Source organism: Alnus glutinosa, chromosome 1 (assembly GCF_958979055.1).
Source record: "Alnus glutinosa chromosome 1, dhAlnGlut1.1, whole genome shotgun sequence".
In the NCBI taxonomy this organism is placed as follows: Eukaryota; Viridiplantae; Streptophyta; class Magnoliopsida; order Fagales; family Betulaceae; genus Alnus; species Alnus glutinosa.
This window is the reverse complement of record NC_084886.1, coordinates 6,213,093-6,226,691: the sequence shown is the minus strand read 5'-3', so window position 1 is coordinate 6,226,691 and position 13,599 is coordinate 6,213,093. Positions and strand designations below refer to the sequence as shown.

Sequence of the window (13,599 nt, the reverse complement as noted above, 5' to 3'; positions counted from 1 at the left end):
CGCAACCATCTCGTCCCTCTAGTAGAATCACGAACGTCCGTTGACCACCATTACCATATTCATATAGCTCCAAAAATCTTCCATGAGCATTACCTCTCTGTTGCAAAATATGCACCATAGAACCCACCCGGAAAGTCCTGCAGAAGTCTTGTATCTCCCCACCCTGCCTCAATTCCTCCATTGATTTCCTAAACTATTCTACACTTGCCTTGCTCAAGAACACTGTTCGGAAGAGACCTTTACTCCACTTAGCTAACTTATTCCATCTCCAACACAAAACTCAGATCAAATCTTGAAGGATTTCGCCTCTACGTAGAAAAATCCCACATAACCCATGAGAATTCTATATATTCCAACTTTTACACTATTGAAGATTGAATTGCACACAGTTTATACTTACAAAACCCTTGCAATTAAACCTGATGTCTAGCCCATCAAACAATCCGTTTGTTTTCTATCGCATTAGCTCTAGAGCACTGGCCAATCTTCGATCAAGCTTCTTCTTGTATTCCGGAACTCCGGTAGCTTTAAGGTTCTTGAGATATGGGTGATTTAACTAAACTCTAAGAGAGGTATGAAATTGAAGGCGTAAGGATGAGCAAAGTTTCTCTTAGCTCACAAGATAATGGTCTCAAGGTCTCATAAAAATCGTGAATAATGATGCTTCTATTGTAATACCCCGAGCAAAACAACTTGTAAATTATAAAAAGAATATCTAAAAACACACGCGACATTAATAATCAAAGGAAAAATATTACTTTATGTGAATAAAATTTGTAAGAAAAGAATATATTTAAATAAAGAAAACTAGCGTCATAAAATGAGAAACAAACAATAAAAGACCTAAAGTAGGCAAAAGCCATTTTACCCCCAAAAGTTTGACAGCATTTTCACTTTTGTATTTGATGTTTAAAAAGTAACAATGTACCCGAACAAAGTTTTTGAAATTTTCAATGTAAGCACTTTGTTAATTATTTATGTCTTCTTTAATATAAATTATTGGAAAGACCCAAACGCCCCTACTTTTTTCAAGAAAAAGAAAAAGAAACAAGAAAAGAAAGGGGGAAAAAACAAAACAAACCACCACCCCCAAATGGCCCATGAGAGTGGCTAAGGCCACCTTCTTCTTCTTCTTCTTCTTCTTCTTCTTCTTTTTTTTTTTTTTTTTTTTTTTTTTTTTTTTTTTTTTTCCTTCCTTTATTATTTATTTTTTAAAAAATGAGGTCATTTTGGGAATTAACACGTGTACATGGGGCAATTTTGAAAATTTTATACCAAAAAATTTACATGCGGTGCACATGAGCTATTTTTCGTCAAAGAATACGGAAATGACTAATACAGTGCTTACATTGAAAATTTCGAAAACTTTGTTGGGGGTACATTGGAACTTTTTAAATATTAGAGGCATAAGTGAAAAAGTTGCAAATTTTGGGGGTAAAATGTATTTTTTCTCATAATAAAACATATTAATAAATGACCAAAAATACCAAAAATTGGGTGGATTGATTGATCAGCACCCGAAGAGTGATTGATGCCACATCAACACCTTATCCACAGTTACCGATAGATCGGTCCAAAATAGTGATCAATTGATGTCAAACCTATATGCGAAAATAACGCGTCCAAAACTTTGAAAAATGTAGGACCTTCATTATAGAAACTCTAGAAAACCTATTTCTTCATCCAACCATCAACCGAGAGAGAGAGCGAGAGAGATGAGCCATTTTTATGGTTCTTTGAGGCTAAGGAGTTAGAATCCACACTACCAAGGGGTAAAATCCGAAACTCTAGTCTCAGTTTCATGTTTGATAAGTTACATTTCATAATATGTTGTCTAGTATGTTAAAAGTGTAGATCGAGTTAGGAAATTGATTATTTACGGAGAAGATAGGTGACTTTTGTGCTACATGACATTGTATTGCCAAATAACTTGAGGTTGAGGCTAGATCAGGGTTATACCACACATGCATAGCCCATTTTGTGATTTAATGGTTTTTTGAGAACCTAAATGGGTAGAAGGTAACTTGAAGAGATTTGTAATAAAGCTAGGATTTTTAAGACCTAAACATGTTCAAGGCTCGTAAAGTAAGTGCCTTTAGGACCTTATGACACACTAGAAACAAGTATATGGTGTAAAGTTTGAAGCTTGAACCAAAAAATACCCAAAATGAATTATGTGCAATCATCGATAGATTGATGCTTCTTAATGAGCAAAATTTTAAAAATGCTTTCTTTAATTTAGACAACAGAGCCACCGGCCACCAGCCACCAGCAACAGGTTCCTCGGGTTGCCTCCATGTGGCCATAGAATGTGTGGTAAAATAAAAAAAGAGGGCTCTGAAGAAAATCTTCTAAGATCCGTGCAGGCCAACTTTTTTTTAGGTTTTAGGGAGTGTTGGTCGGTGAAAGCGTACATGTCACGAGAATAACTAGTAAATATAAACAAACAATGGGAGGCACTTTTGCGGTTGTACATAAAGAACTGACACAGGTGACCCTGCCAGTGAAGAGACGATAGAACTAGAAGTCACTCTTGAATCTGCCAAAGAATAAAAAAGAAAACAAGAAAAATTCTCAGTGAAATAAAGCAAAAAGATTATTAGCTAAAATGCAGTGGATGGATTTATTGATTTAATTACAAACTTAGTTCAAGTCCAAGATCATATATAGCTGTAAGTGAGAGGATAAATATTGATCCCGTAAATCATCTAGATCGAGGACTCCAGTAAAAAAATCAGGGAGAAAAGGATAGAGGAGAGAGAATGGAGTGTTTCTTGTTTGTATATTTTGTTTGTTACAAAATTTTGTTCTTTGTTCCCATCCTGAATTTGAGTCGTGGAAAGTGGAGGTTTTATTTATTTTTATTTTTATTTTTTGTAAAAAAGGAATGTGCTGGATTAAGTGTTCCTTTGGTTTGTCTGCTTGAAAAAAAAAAAAAAAAAAAAAAAAAAAAAAAAACTTCAAAACGCAGTTAATAAAAATATACATTTTAAAAATGCAATTACGCATTTGGTAAAGAAATATGCTATTTATTATTCTTTCAGCATTCTCAACTGACGTGGCATATTCAATTTACCTTTAAATCAATCTTAATTGAAAAAAAAAAAAATAGTTAAGAATAGATTGAGCAATTCACATTTAAAAGCGTGCATTTTTTAAAAGTTTCCCTTTTTATTGAAGTTTCAAAACATATTTAGATTTTTCCGGGGGACATTTTTTTTTCAAGAGCACTCCAAGAGAAAAAAAAAAATATATGAGAAAATAGAAACTTAATTGGTTGAAAAGGAACCAAGAAAAAAAAAATAGAAAAAGAAAAAGTGGGGACTAAATTTTTTATAAGATCAGAAGAAACAATCTAGCTTGAACAAGGTTAGTGTAGTGATTAAATAACTTCTTATTTTGAAGTCCTGCTTATTATTACATTAGGGAAATGCTGGAGACTGGAGTACCCACTAGCATCCCACTGGAATCCCACTCCTACTGACGTGGATTAAAAAAAAATGCTTAAAATTTTTTTTTTCCCCTTTTTTTCTGCCATCTCTCACGAAATAAGCAAAAACACAAATTCAAAACAACAAAAATCTTCTCCATAAACCGGTCCTCTCCCTCTCCCCCTCTCTCTCTTCTCTCTCTTTGTTCTTCTCGCCGGATAACCCCTCTCTCGAATCTTTGGTCGGGCTGTTTGGGGGGAAAAAAAAATAACTGGAAAAGGAGAGGATCTGAAGTGGCGTTAGCCTTGAAGCTCTGATACCATATCATAAAATAAAGAGAATGACAGAAACAGAGAAGGAAGAGGAAGAAGGGAAGAACACAGATAACTTTAAGGACTACATTGTTGCTGATTACACTTCTTATTCTGATTACAAATACATTAATATATAGGCTATAACAAAGGTTAAAGACCAGAGCACAAAAACATAAACTAAAAGAGAAATACAAATGGGTATGGTCTTTTGAGCAAGGAGTGGTTAGGAATGGGTTGCTGCAGTATGAAAATGGCTGATGACTCGTTGCAGAGAGATGGTGCTTCTGATCTGGCGTGATGCAGTGGTGAAGAGATCTTGAAGTGGTGAAGTTTCTTGCTGCAGAGGTTTATCCTCTAATACCCTTCGCCTTTCAATCTCAACCACTGGCGGCAAACCCAAAGGCTTGTTCGAAAGGAGTGTGAGACAGTGATGGCGACGGAGGAGGAAGCGACTTCGTTAGTGCGTAACCTAGGGATTCTGGACACTCTCAGTGACGATTCGATCTAAGAGATCGTCGGGAGCTACAATGGCTTCTGTGCGGCCACCGAGGCCCTCCTCAACGGTACCGGAGACCTCTCTGTGGACCCCGAATTCGACGATCACGTCCATGGCCTCTGCAAGCACGGCCTTCGCTCTCTCGTCCGAGACCACTTTCTTCGAGCACTAGAGGTACTGTCTGGATGTCAATTGAAAATTGAATTGTGAATTGCTTTTTGTTATTCATGCTTCAGATTAGGGATGAGTCTCTCTGTATTCCAAGTTTTGCAGGAAACTTTTGAGAAAAACGGAGCGTCAAAATTTTGGCGGCATTTTTATGCTTACAGTAATGTCGCACTCCTATGTAAAGTGAGCTTGAACTCTCTCCAGCATTACTCCATTTTAATTAATTAATTAATTTGTTGATTAATTGGAATTATTGATATATGCAGACACGCGAGGGTGAAGTGGAGCAGGTATTGTGCAAAGCTATGGAAGACATATGCTTGGAAAAGCTATACCAGGAGAACTGTTTGTTGGCGTTGGTTCGAGAGAGCCCGTCTCTTCTCTACGTACCAATTACTCGTGTCTTCGGTGCTTATGGCGACCCTTCCTTGGCATTTTTCAGGTATATAATATATGACCAATTCCTTATTCCTAGTGTGCTTGAGCTTAGAGCTTTTGCTGAGTTTTCAATGATTGTTATTTGTTTGTTTTGCATGTAATATAGATTGAAAGTTGGGGTGATGCATGTATGGATTCACTTCTTATGAGTCCAAAAGTTCTTTGGGTCATGTCTAGTGGGTTGGGTATTGCTTTGATCTCTGCATCTCAGTATCCATAATGTAGACAGTCTATTTGATGGCTTAGTACAGAGCAAAATAAGCTGAGAGCGTGATTTATGATCCTCCATCTAAATTATTTTGTTACTTCTGGAGTTCCCTCACAACCACAGCTCCCCCGCCGCCCTGCAAAAAAAAAGAGTAAGAAACCTAAGAAAGAAAATGTGCATCACCTCTTTCTTTCCAAAGCGTTGTGTACCCATGAGCAATATAATTGAAATGGAGAGGCTTTAAGAAGCATCTAATATCTATATTTTTTGGGGATCCACATTACTAGATGAAGCCCATCAGATTTTTCATTCTAAGTTCTTTTTGTTCCACCCTCCCTTGTTCATTTGTGTACCAATATCAGAACGGCACTGGTACATTCTGGAAACACCAGTGTAGCTGAACTCATCAAGAAACTAGATGCAGATTGGGCAGCCTTCCATGTTGTCTTGATTCACTATGTCTTGGATTGTTCTTCCAGGTGTATTTTTTATATATTTGCCACCGCTCAGTTCTACACCATTCAGTACAGGTCACACGAGACTAGGGGTGATGTACGAGTAAACCAATGCTCTGTATCGGTTTTCTGCCTTCTTGGGATTGAGTGGGTTATGGCCAGTGAGTTGTAGAGTTGTTGGCTTGTTGAAGAGGTCAGTTTAAAAGCCACTGCATTATAGAAGTGTGGAAGTTGATTACTCGGTGCTTAACATGATGCATTTGGAGAGAATGCAATGCTTGAAACTTCGAAGATTGTGAGAGCATTGTAACAAAGTTAAAAACCATTGTGTTCAAAACTCCTTTTATTTGGATGGATGCTTACGACTGTTCTTGTTTTTCTAATTTATTAGAGTTTCTTGATTTGTGGTTTTCTTCTACTTATTGGTTTTTTTCTTGTATACTTCCCGTGTACTTGGGTTGCGCCCCGCCGCGCTTTTTTATGAAATGAATTGCTTATCAAAAAAATAATTGATTATCTAGGCTGGAGGTCTTTCTTAGAAGCTTTATGTTGTGTATCAGTTTTACCACTCCATGCATATCTGCTTTTATTTTGCCCCTCTTTTCGTCTAACAATGCCCTGGCAGTAACTTCCATTTCTTTTAAACTCTGCAAATGTTCTTAGAGATACTCCACTGGTATTTTAAGGGAAGGTTGGAGGAGTTAAGTACAATCATGGCTGGAGAGCTTAATGGTGACAGTGAATCTCAAGAAAAAGATGACATGGATTTAGATGAAAAAAGCAAACTTGCCTACCGAACTGGAGAAATGGATATTGATGAATGCTATCACCAAGTCAGGTTCTCAGAGAACAATAAATTGGTAAAGAACATTGGGAAGGTTGTTCGTGATCTCAGAAATCTTGGATTTACGTCTGTGACTGAAGATGCCTATGCTTCTGTTATCTTTCTGCTTCTAAAGGTGAGTATGTGTTTTATTTTGGTCATACATGTCCAGCTTATTTTTGTTCACCTCCGCATTGTCTCTTTTCCTTCTTTTTTTCTTCCCACTATCCTATTGTACAGTCTCTTTTCAAGTATCTGCTCACTTCTTTATTTTTTTCTTATATGTAACTCACCTTTGGGTCTCATCTAAATATTCCTGTATGCATGGCAGGCTAAAGTACATAATCTGGCTGGTGATGATTACAGGAGTTCTGTTCTGGAGTCCATTAAACGATGGATACAGGTTATATTGTTGTCTTTGTGTAACCTTATCTCCCCGCCCCCAGATAAAGCAATTATTAAAACTATTGATGTCTTAACTAGTCAATAGTTTATCTATCCAAGTTGTTTTCATTTGCATAGTACATGTGATTTAATAAATCTGATGCACTTTTTAAGTTATTGACTTTGCTTTTACTGATCTACACCATATGATGGATGGTTTCTTGTCTGTCATGTAAGGAAGGTTATTGGCCAATAGTTGAAAGTCTTATAGTGGTATCAGTCGGGCATGTTATTTCATTTGGTTTAAATATATGCTTGGGTACTTGACATAAATTACATATTGCTTATCATATCATATGTACATGTGCAAAAGTATATGCTTGGGTATTTGATATAAATTACGTCTTGCTCATCATATGTACATGTACAAAATGTATTACTCCCTCGTCTTACAATAGATGTCTTTTATTTTTTGGGCTGTTCCAGAGTAGATGAAATCTTCCGAAATGAAAGCATTTATCCACGGAACTTCCCATATTACCTTTAAATTTGAACTCACATTTTCTCAAATTTGAACCACTTTTCTTGGCCTAGCGAAGGCCATTTTAAGAAGAATCTATGTCTCATTAAAATAGGTGTTGTTTGTAAACTTTCATCTATTGTAGGATGGAGGGAGTGGTCCTTTTCTCCTAAGCAGTAGTTTGATTAGACTAAAGGAACTTCTGTAATTGCCCAAAAGTGCTTCCTGCACAGAATCAATGTCATCTGCAAGATTATGTAAACTTAAATATGGTTTCTCATGCCATGTTTTGCGTTTCTTTGTTTCCTCCAATCTATTTTCTAGTTTTATTATTATGCTACTAATAAATGACTCCTCATGCTTGGAGATATGTTGCCCAGGCTGTACCTCTCCAGTTCTTGCGTGCACTTCTTGCTTATCTTGGTGACTCTGTTAGTTATGATAGTCCTTCATCTGGTCAAAAATCTCCTTTGGCTTCACATCCTTCTTCATGCTGTCCTGGAATTGATACACCCTCTGAAGGACTTGTTAGATGGCAGCTGCGGCTAGAGTATTTTGCTTATGAGACATTGCAAGATTTGAGAATAGCCAAATTATTTGAGATCATTGTGGATTATCCTGACAGGTGATCTTAATCTGGTTTTTTCACTTGTTTCCTATTACAGAATTAAAAGGGATAGATATAGTGGTTTTTGACCTCTATACTTGTATCTTAAAAATATAGAAAAGAATTGTGGTTTATATTGAAGAATTTGTTGGACTGATAGAGGGGGATACTTTGTGACTCATTGCTTATGTGATAGAGAATTTCTTAATAAATTCCAGTATATCTTTGAATAAAATATGATTCAAAGGGATTTTACATTTCAGCTTCAATTTTGATGCATTACAGGGCATTAATTTGAACCGTCTTATTCGGCAGTGTGGGTGAACAATCACTCTGTAGCTTGAAGAGATGAAGTCTCTTATATTAGTTTTCACTTACCTATTTAGTGTTTTATTTTGCTGGCAAGGATATGTATGTGAAGGTTGATCTTGTCCTTGAATTTGTGCATATTGTTTAATACGTAAGATGTAGACTAAAACTGCATATCACACAAATGCATTTTCCACGGAAGCTATTATGAACTTTATTTCAGTCTTTTTAAAAGGCTGTAACATGAATCTCATTTCTTTTCTCTATGCCATATTACGAGACCAAATTGAAAGGGTATAGGTCATACCTATTTAAAGCAGTATTTTCTGTCTGTTGCATGATTAGAACTAATGATATCGACATCAGATATTCTTGGGTGACTCCTTGATCCATTTCTCCTTTCCTAAATCTTCTCTATATATTTTACAGCTCTCCGGCTATTGAAGATTTAAAACAATGTCTTGAATATACAGTACAACATTCTAAGCTGGTTGAATCATTTATCTCAGCGCTACCATATCGTTTGCTTACTGCTGGTGCCTCAACTAATGATATATTGCATCAATATGTCTCAACTATCAAAGCACTACGAACAATAGACCCAGCAGGTGTTTTTCATGAAGCAGTTGGTGAACCAATAAGAGACTACTTAAGGGGAAGGAAAGATACAATAAAATGTATTGTTACAATGCTTACTGGCGGGACTGGTGGGACTGGTGGAAATCCAAATACATCTGGAAATACTGGAGATTGCCTTCTTGAAGAATTAAATAGAGATGAAGAAAGTCAAGAGAATACTAAGGACTAAGGACAATAATCAAAAGCTAAACTCAAGAAGGTCAAGCAGAATTATTTGTGCCCAAAAAAAGAAAAAGAAAAGGAGAGAGTAGGACTTTCTCTCTTCACTCAGCAAATGGCTGGCCTTAACCTCTAGCATTGACTTGTTGTTATGTAACCTTCCAGATTTTGACATTTTTTGCTGTGGCTGATCACAACTTTGTCAAATAGTAGTTTTTGAAATAGACTTCCCAAGAAGGGGGAAAAAAGCACTAAAAATGTGAATGCTTGGAGATAAAAGATTTTAGATTTGTTGCTTTTGGGAAAATTTAGTAAGCATCTCAGTTTTGGCAAGCCTTGGACAATGATTTGGTCAAGTATCAGGATTAAACCGAAGATGTAAATGTATTTATGCATCTTGATGAACTTTGTCAAGTGTCATATTGTTCCATGTATAACTCTAAATGGCATTTTCTTGGAGAAATTTATCATGGGGATGCTCACAAATTTTGGAAGCATGGCATTAGATCGAATGCATAATACTCTCAAGGTAAGAATTGTTTTAACTTGCCCCATAATTTGATTTAGGTACAGATAGCATGATTGCCAAGTAAATTACTTTAAACACGTTGCTGCAGATGTTTTGTGTAGCTGATCCCCCTTATGATAAATCACTCCAATAGCTTCAGAGCTTCTAATCTGGTCTAGTATCTGAAGATAAGAGATGGAATGTACTTTCTAAAGAAATAATGAGTTGATAGAATTTCAACTCATCCTCTGAATCATTAAGCAATAGCACTGGTGAGACTTTTTGCAGATTTAAATGAAACAACAGTTGGAAATAATGCTTTCCTGTTCTCTTCATTGCATGAGGTATCGCAGAATTGATGCCCAGATACTCTTCCCGCATTTTGGGAATGTCTACAGGCAGCTTTGCCAAAATTGCAGGGAGTTTTTTCATTCTGTATATAGCCTTGAGAAATGGTCGATCTTTGTGGCAGGAGTGTCGCAATCATCCTGTTTGTTGATTCTAGTTGGAGTATCTTTTGGGATGTTTTCCAGTGGATTTGTGGAGAGCGACTTTGGCCATACTTGAGAAAATCACTCTTCAGCTCTACATGGAAAATAGCATTCTGGTTTATGCATGCTCATGGATGTGGGGTTCTGGACAGCGTTTAAAATTGCAGGAAGTCAGAAGATCCTAAAGAGTGGTACTTAACATGTTCCTGTGATGATTAATTACTAAATTTATGATGATTTGTACTTTTGATAGTTTAAATACATCAGAAATGCTGCGTACACTCTTACATGGTAATAGTGAATTTTAAGATGCCCCCAAGCTCTGTTTTGTTGAATTTTTTCTAAGCAACCCATTTTCCATGGTTCTAAGAATTTGAGTTTTCTGAAAAAAAAAAAAAAATAGATCTAGCCTAAGTGCAAATGATCAATATAGCTCCACAAGAAAAGGCTTCTCCAGATTTATTATAACCTTATAATTCAAACTTGCATCAGGATACTCTTAGAGAAGGCATGGGACTGAATGGGAAAAATGTGGGAGGGTTTACTTTCCTCTATTACTGATATCTTTCGACCCAGAGCCATTTCACTTCCTAATGGAGCCTCTGATAGTCTGGTATAAGAAAGACTAGATAATGTGTGCTAGATACCTTGTGTTAGATTTTTCCCTTTAGGTCTATGTTGATAAATGCCAACACTTAAAACCATGAGCAGATTCTAAGCTACTACATGCTCGTTGGACTGACCCTAAAATGCTAAAAGAAAAAAAATTGACACGGAGTAATGCTAATCTTTCACGCTAGATTTTCATATTAGTTTCACATTAGTTAATGTGACGTGTTTTAAATAGCTATACTTTTAATTTTTTAAATGATTGATATGAGAAGTTACTTAAAACACATCACATTAATTGGTGTGAAAATCTAATGAGAAGAATAACATTACTCTTTGACACGTAACGAGATGATGTAGATAAGTTTGTTTATTTTCTTTTTTTCAAATTTATTCCCTTTTTATTTACTTTGATTGTGATTGTACATGAATATTTTATATTAAAAAGACATTAATCCTTTTAGAACATTGTGCTTAGTCATCATGACCGATGTAGAGAATTGTGAAATAGAATTATCTTCATTTCATGGTCCACATTAGATTTCACATATATAATAGTGTATATATTGTTACCTCATTAAATTTTAAATGCCAACATAGCATTAACTACACTATAAAATGCGCAATATATATATATATATATATTTTTTGACCATAAAATATATCATCTTTATTTTATTTTACTTTAATGAAATGGAGAGGATTTTTAAAGTTTAAACGGAAAAATTAAATCTCAGCCATAAAGTGGTTTTTATCCGGTTAGAGAAGAGAAGTGCAGCCTTTTTTTTTTTTTTTTTTCCTTGTGTGGAGCCAGCGTGTTCCCATTTAATGATAATAACAGTAAATATTGATGATAAAGAAGCCGAGATAGCCGTTGCCGTTACAACAAAAGTGTGAGGCCAAAGGTAAAATAGAATAGAATAAGAGAATAAGCAATGTGACCGTTTACATAGCCCTCAAATTCAATTCAAAATCCACGGAGAAATTTCACCAATCACAAAAGAAGAGCAGTGCTAGTCCACCGTTACCAAAAAATGAGAGAAGGACTGCAACAGATTGAAACGGCCGAAGAGCAAATGCAACAGCTCAGATCCAAAGCCACGGAGCTACTCCTCAGAGAAGAATGGGAGGAGGCCGTGCTTGCCTACTGTCAGTTCATCAACCTCTGCCAAGACCAAATCTCGCAGACCCAACAGCACCCAGACCCAGATCACCTCCCCAAGCTCCACAGATCCCTCTGCTTAGCGCTCTCCAATCGAGCCGAAGCGCGGTCCAGACTGCGGGAATTCGCACAAGCATTGAAAGATTGTGATCAAGCACTGAAAATTGGGAGTACCCATTTCAAGACCCTGCTCTGCAAAGGTAAGATTCTGCTAAATCTGAATAGGTACTCTATGGCTTTGGACTGCTTCAAGGCTGCTCTGCTCGATCCTCAGGCTAGTGGGAACGCTGAAAGCCTTAATGGGTATTTGGAGAAATGCAAAAAGCTCGAGTTTCTTTCGAGGACCGGAGCTTTTGATCTCTCGGATTGGGTTGTAAATGGGTACCGAGGAAAGCCCCCGGAACTCGCTGAGTACATTGGTGCGGTGCAGATCAGGAAGTCTGGGATTAGTGGGCGTGGCCTATTTGCAACAAAGAACATTGATGCCGGGACTTTGGTGTTGGTCACCAAAGCGATTGCCACGGAGAGGGGTATATTGCCAAGCGAAGATTCGGGCGAGAATGCCCAGTTGGTCATGTGGAAGAATTTTATTCATAGAGTTGCCGATTCCCTCACAAAATGTCCTAGAACCTGTAATTTGATGAATACGTTGTGGACTGGCGAAGATGAGGACGGGCTAGAGGTTCCCGACATAAGTCTCTTTAGGCCTGAGGCAGAGAAGAACGGCCAATCGAATGAGAAGCCTGATATGGCTAGAATTTTGAGCATCTTGGATGTGAATTCTCTGGTTGAGGATGCGGTTTCAGCCAAAGTTCTGGGCAAGAATAGTGGTTATTATGGTGTTGGACTATGGCTATTGGCTTCATTCATCAACCATTCATGTAGTCCTAATGCAAGGCGTTTGCATGTAGGGGATTATGTGATGGTTCATACTTCAAGGGATGTTAAGGCAGGTGAAGAGATTACTTTCACCTATTACGACGCTCTTTCGCCATTCAACAAGCGCAAGGAAATGTCAAAGACATGGGGCTTCCAGTGTAATTGTAAGAGGTGCAAGTTTGAGGAGGAAATTTGTGCAACGCAAGAGATAAGAGAGATTGAGAAGGGTCTTGAAAGAGGAATGGATATGGGTGGTGCAGTCTACAAGTTAGAGGAAGGTATGAGGAGATGGGTGGTGAGGGGGAAGGAGAAGGGCTACTTGAGGGCATCCTTTTGGTCTGCATATTCTGAGGCTTACGGTTCTGATAAGTCAATGAAGAGGTGGGGGCGGCGGATTCCGGCCGCCGATGCAGCGATGGATAGCGTACTGGAAGTAGCAGGAAGTGATGAGAGGTTACTCAAGGTCTTGGTTGACGGATTGAAGAAAAACAATGGGGCAGTGGGCATGGAGAGGGCTTTGAAGTTGGGAAGAGGAGTGTACGGAAAGGCGGTTAAAAAGCAAGCATTGAGGACATTACTCGAGCTTGGCTCTCATTAACACATCTATTATTATTATCTTTTTGATTGTTATTAACAGATTGTTAAGCCTATTAGCTAATAGCTCCGAGAATTTTTCTCTCTTTTCTGAATTATCTTTTTGATCTGTTTAATTACTTCTAGAAAGAATACCTCAAGTTGAATTGAAGTTCATGTTTCTAAATTGAAGTTCATTTAGAGACTTGCTTTGGTGGCTAAAACTTTTCACCAATCTTTATCTCTAGTTTGCTTAGAGTGTATTCGACCCCGCGATTTAGCAAGTTTAACGTGCGTTTCCAAACAAAATCGCAAATAAGTACTCCAACTATTTGAAGTCAACCAATCAAATCCATAACTGGCAACCAACTCCGTCTGGGGTCATTCGGCTGCTTGGGACAGGATATCATATTTATCTCATTTGAT

General features: G+C 37.3%; 2 protein-coding genes across 3 annotated transcripts; both read left to right on the top strand.

Annotated features, from left to right (window-relative positions):
- Positions 1-3,575: 3,575 nt before the first annotated feature.
- LOC133868859 (anaphase-promoting complex subunit 2-like) lies at positions 3,576-10,269 on the top strand. Of its 2 annotated transcripts, XM_062305875.1 has the most exons (8): positions 3,576-4,415; positions 4,515-4,592; positions 4,676-4,851; positions 6,174-6,469; positions 6,665-6,736; positions 7,618-7,862; positions 8,583-9,480; positions 9,569-10,269. In XM_062305875.1, the coding sequence occupies exons 2-7, from the start codon at positions 4,561-4,563 to the stop codon at positions 8,959-8,961; spliced, it is 1,200 nt and encodes a 399-aa protein (XP_062161859.1). In that variant the 5' UTR covers positions 3,576-4,415; positions 4,515-4,560; the 3' UTR covers positions 8,962-9,480; positions 9,569-10,269. The 2 variants fall into 2 exon arrangements, with proteins under 2 accessions (XP_062161859.1, XP_062161862.1); XM_062305878.1 differs by lacking the exon at positions 9,569-10,269 and having other exon boundaries at positions 8,663-8,853.
- A 1,000-nt stretch (positions 10,270-11,269) lies between these two features.
- Positions 11,270-13,397, top strand: LOC133858507 (methyltransferase FGSG_00040-like). The gene has a single exon (XM_062293982.1). The coding sequence runs from the start codon at positions 11,594-11,596 to the stop codon at positions 13,196-13,198; it is 1,605 nt and encodes a 534-aa protein (XP_062149966.1). The 5' UTR covers positions 11,270-11,593; the 3' UTR covers positions 13,199-13,397.
- Positions 13,398-13,599: the final 202 nt, after the last annotated feature.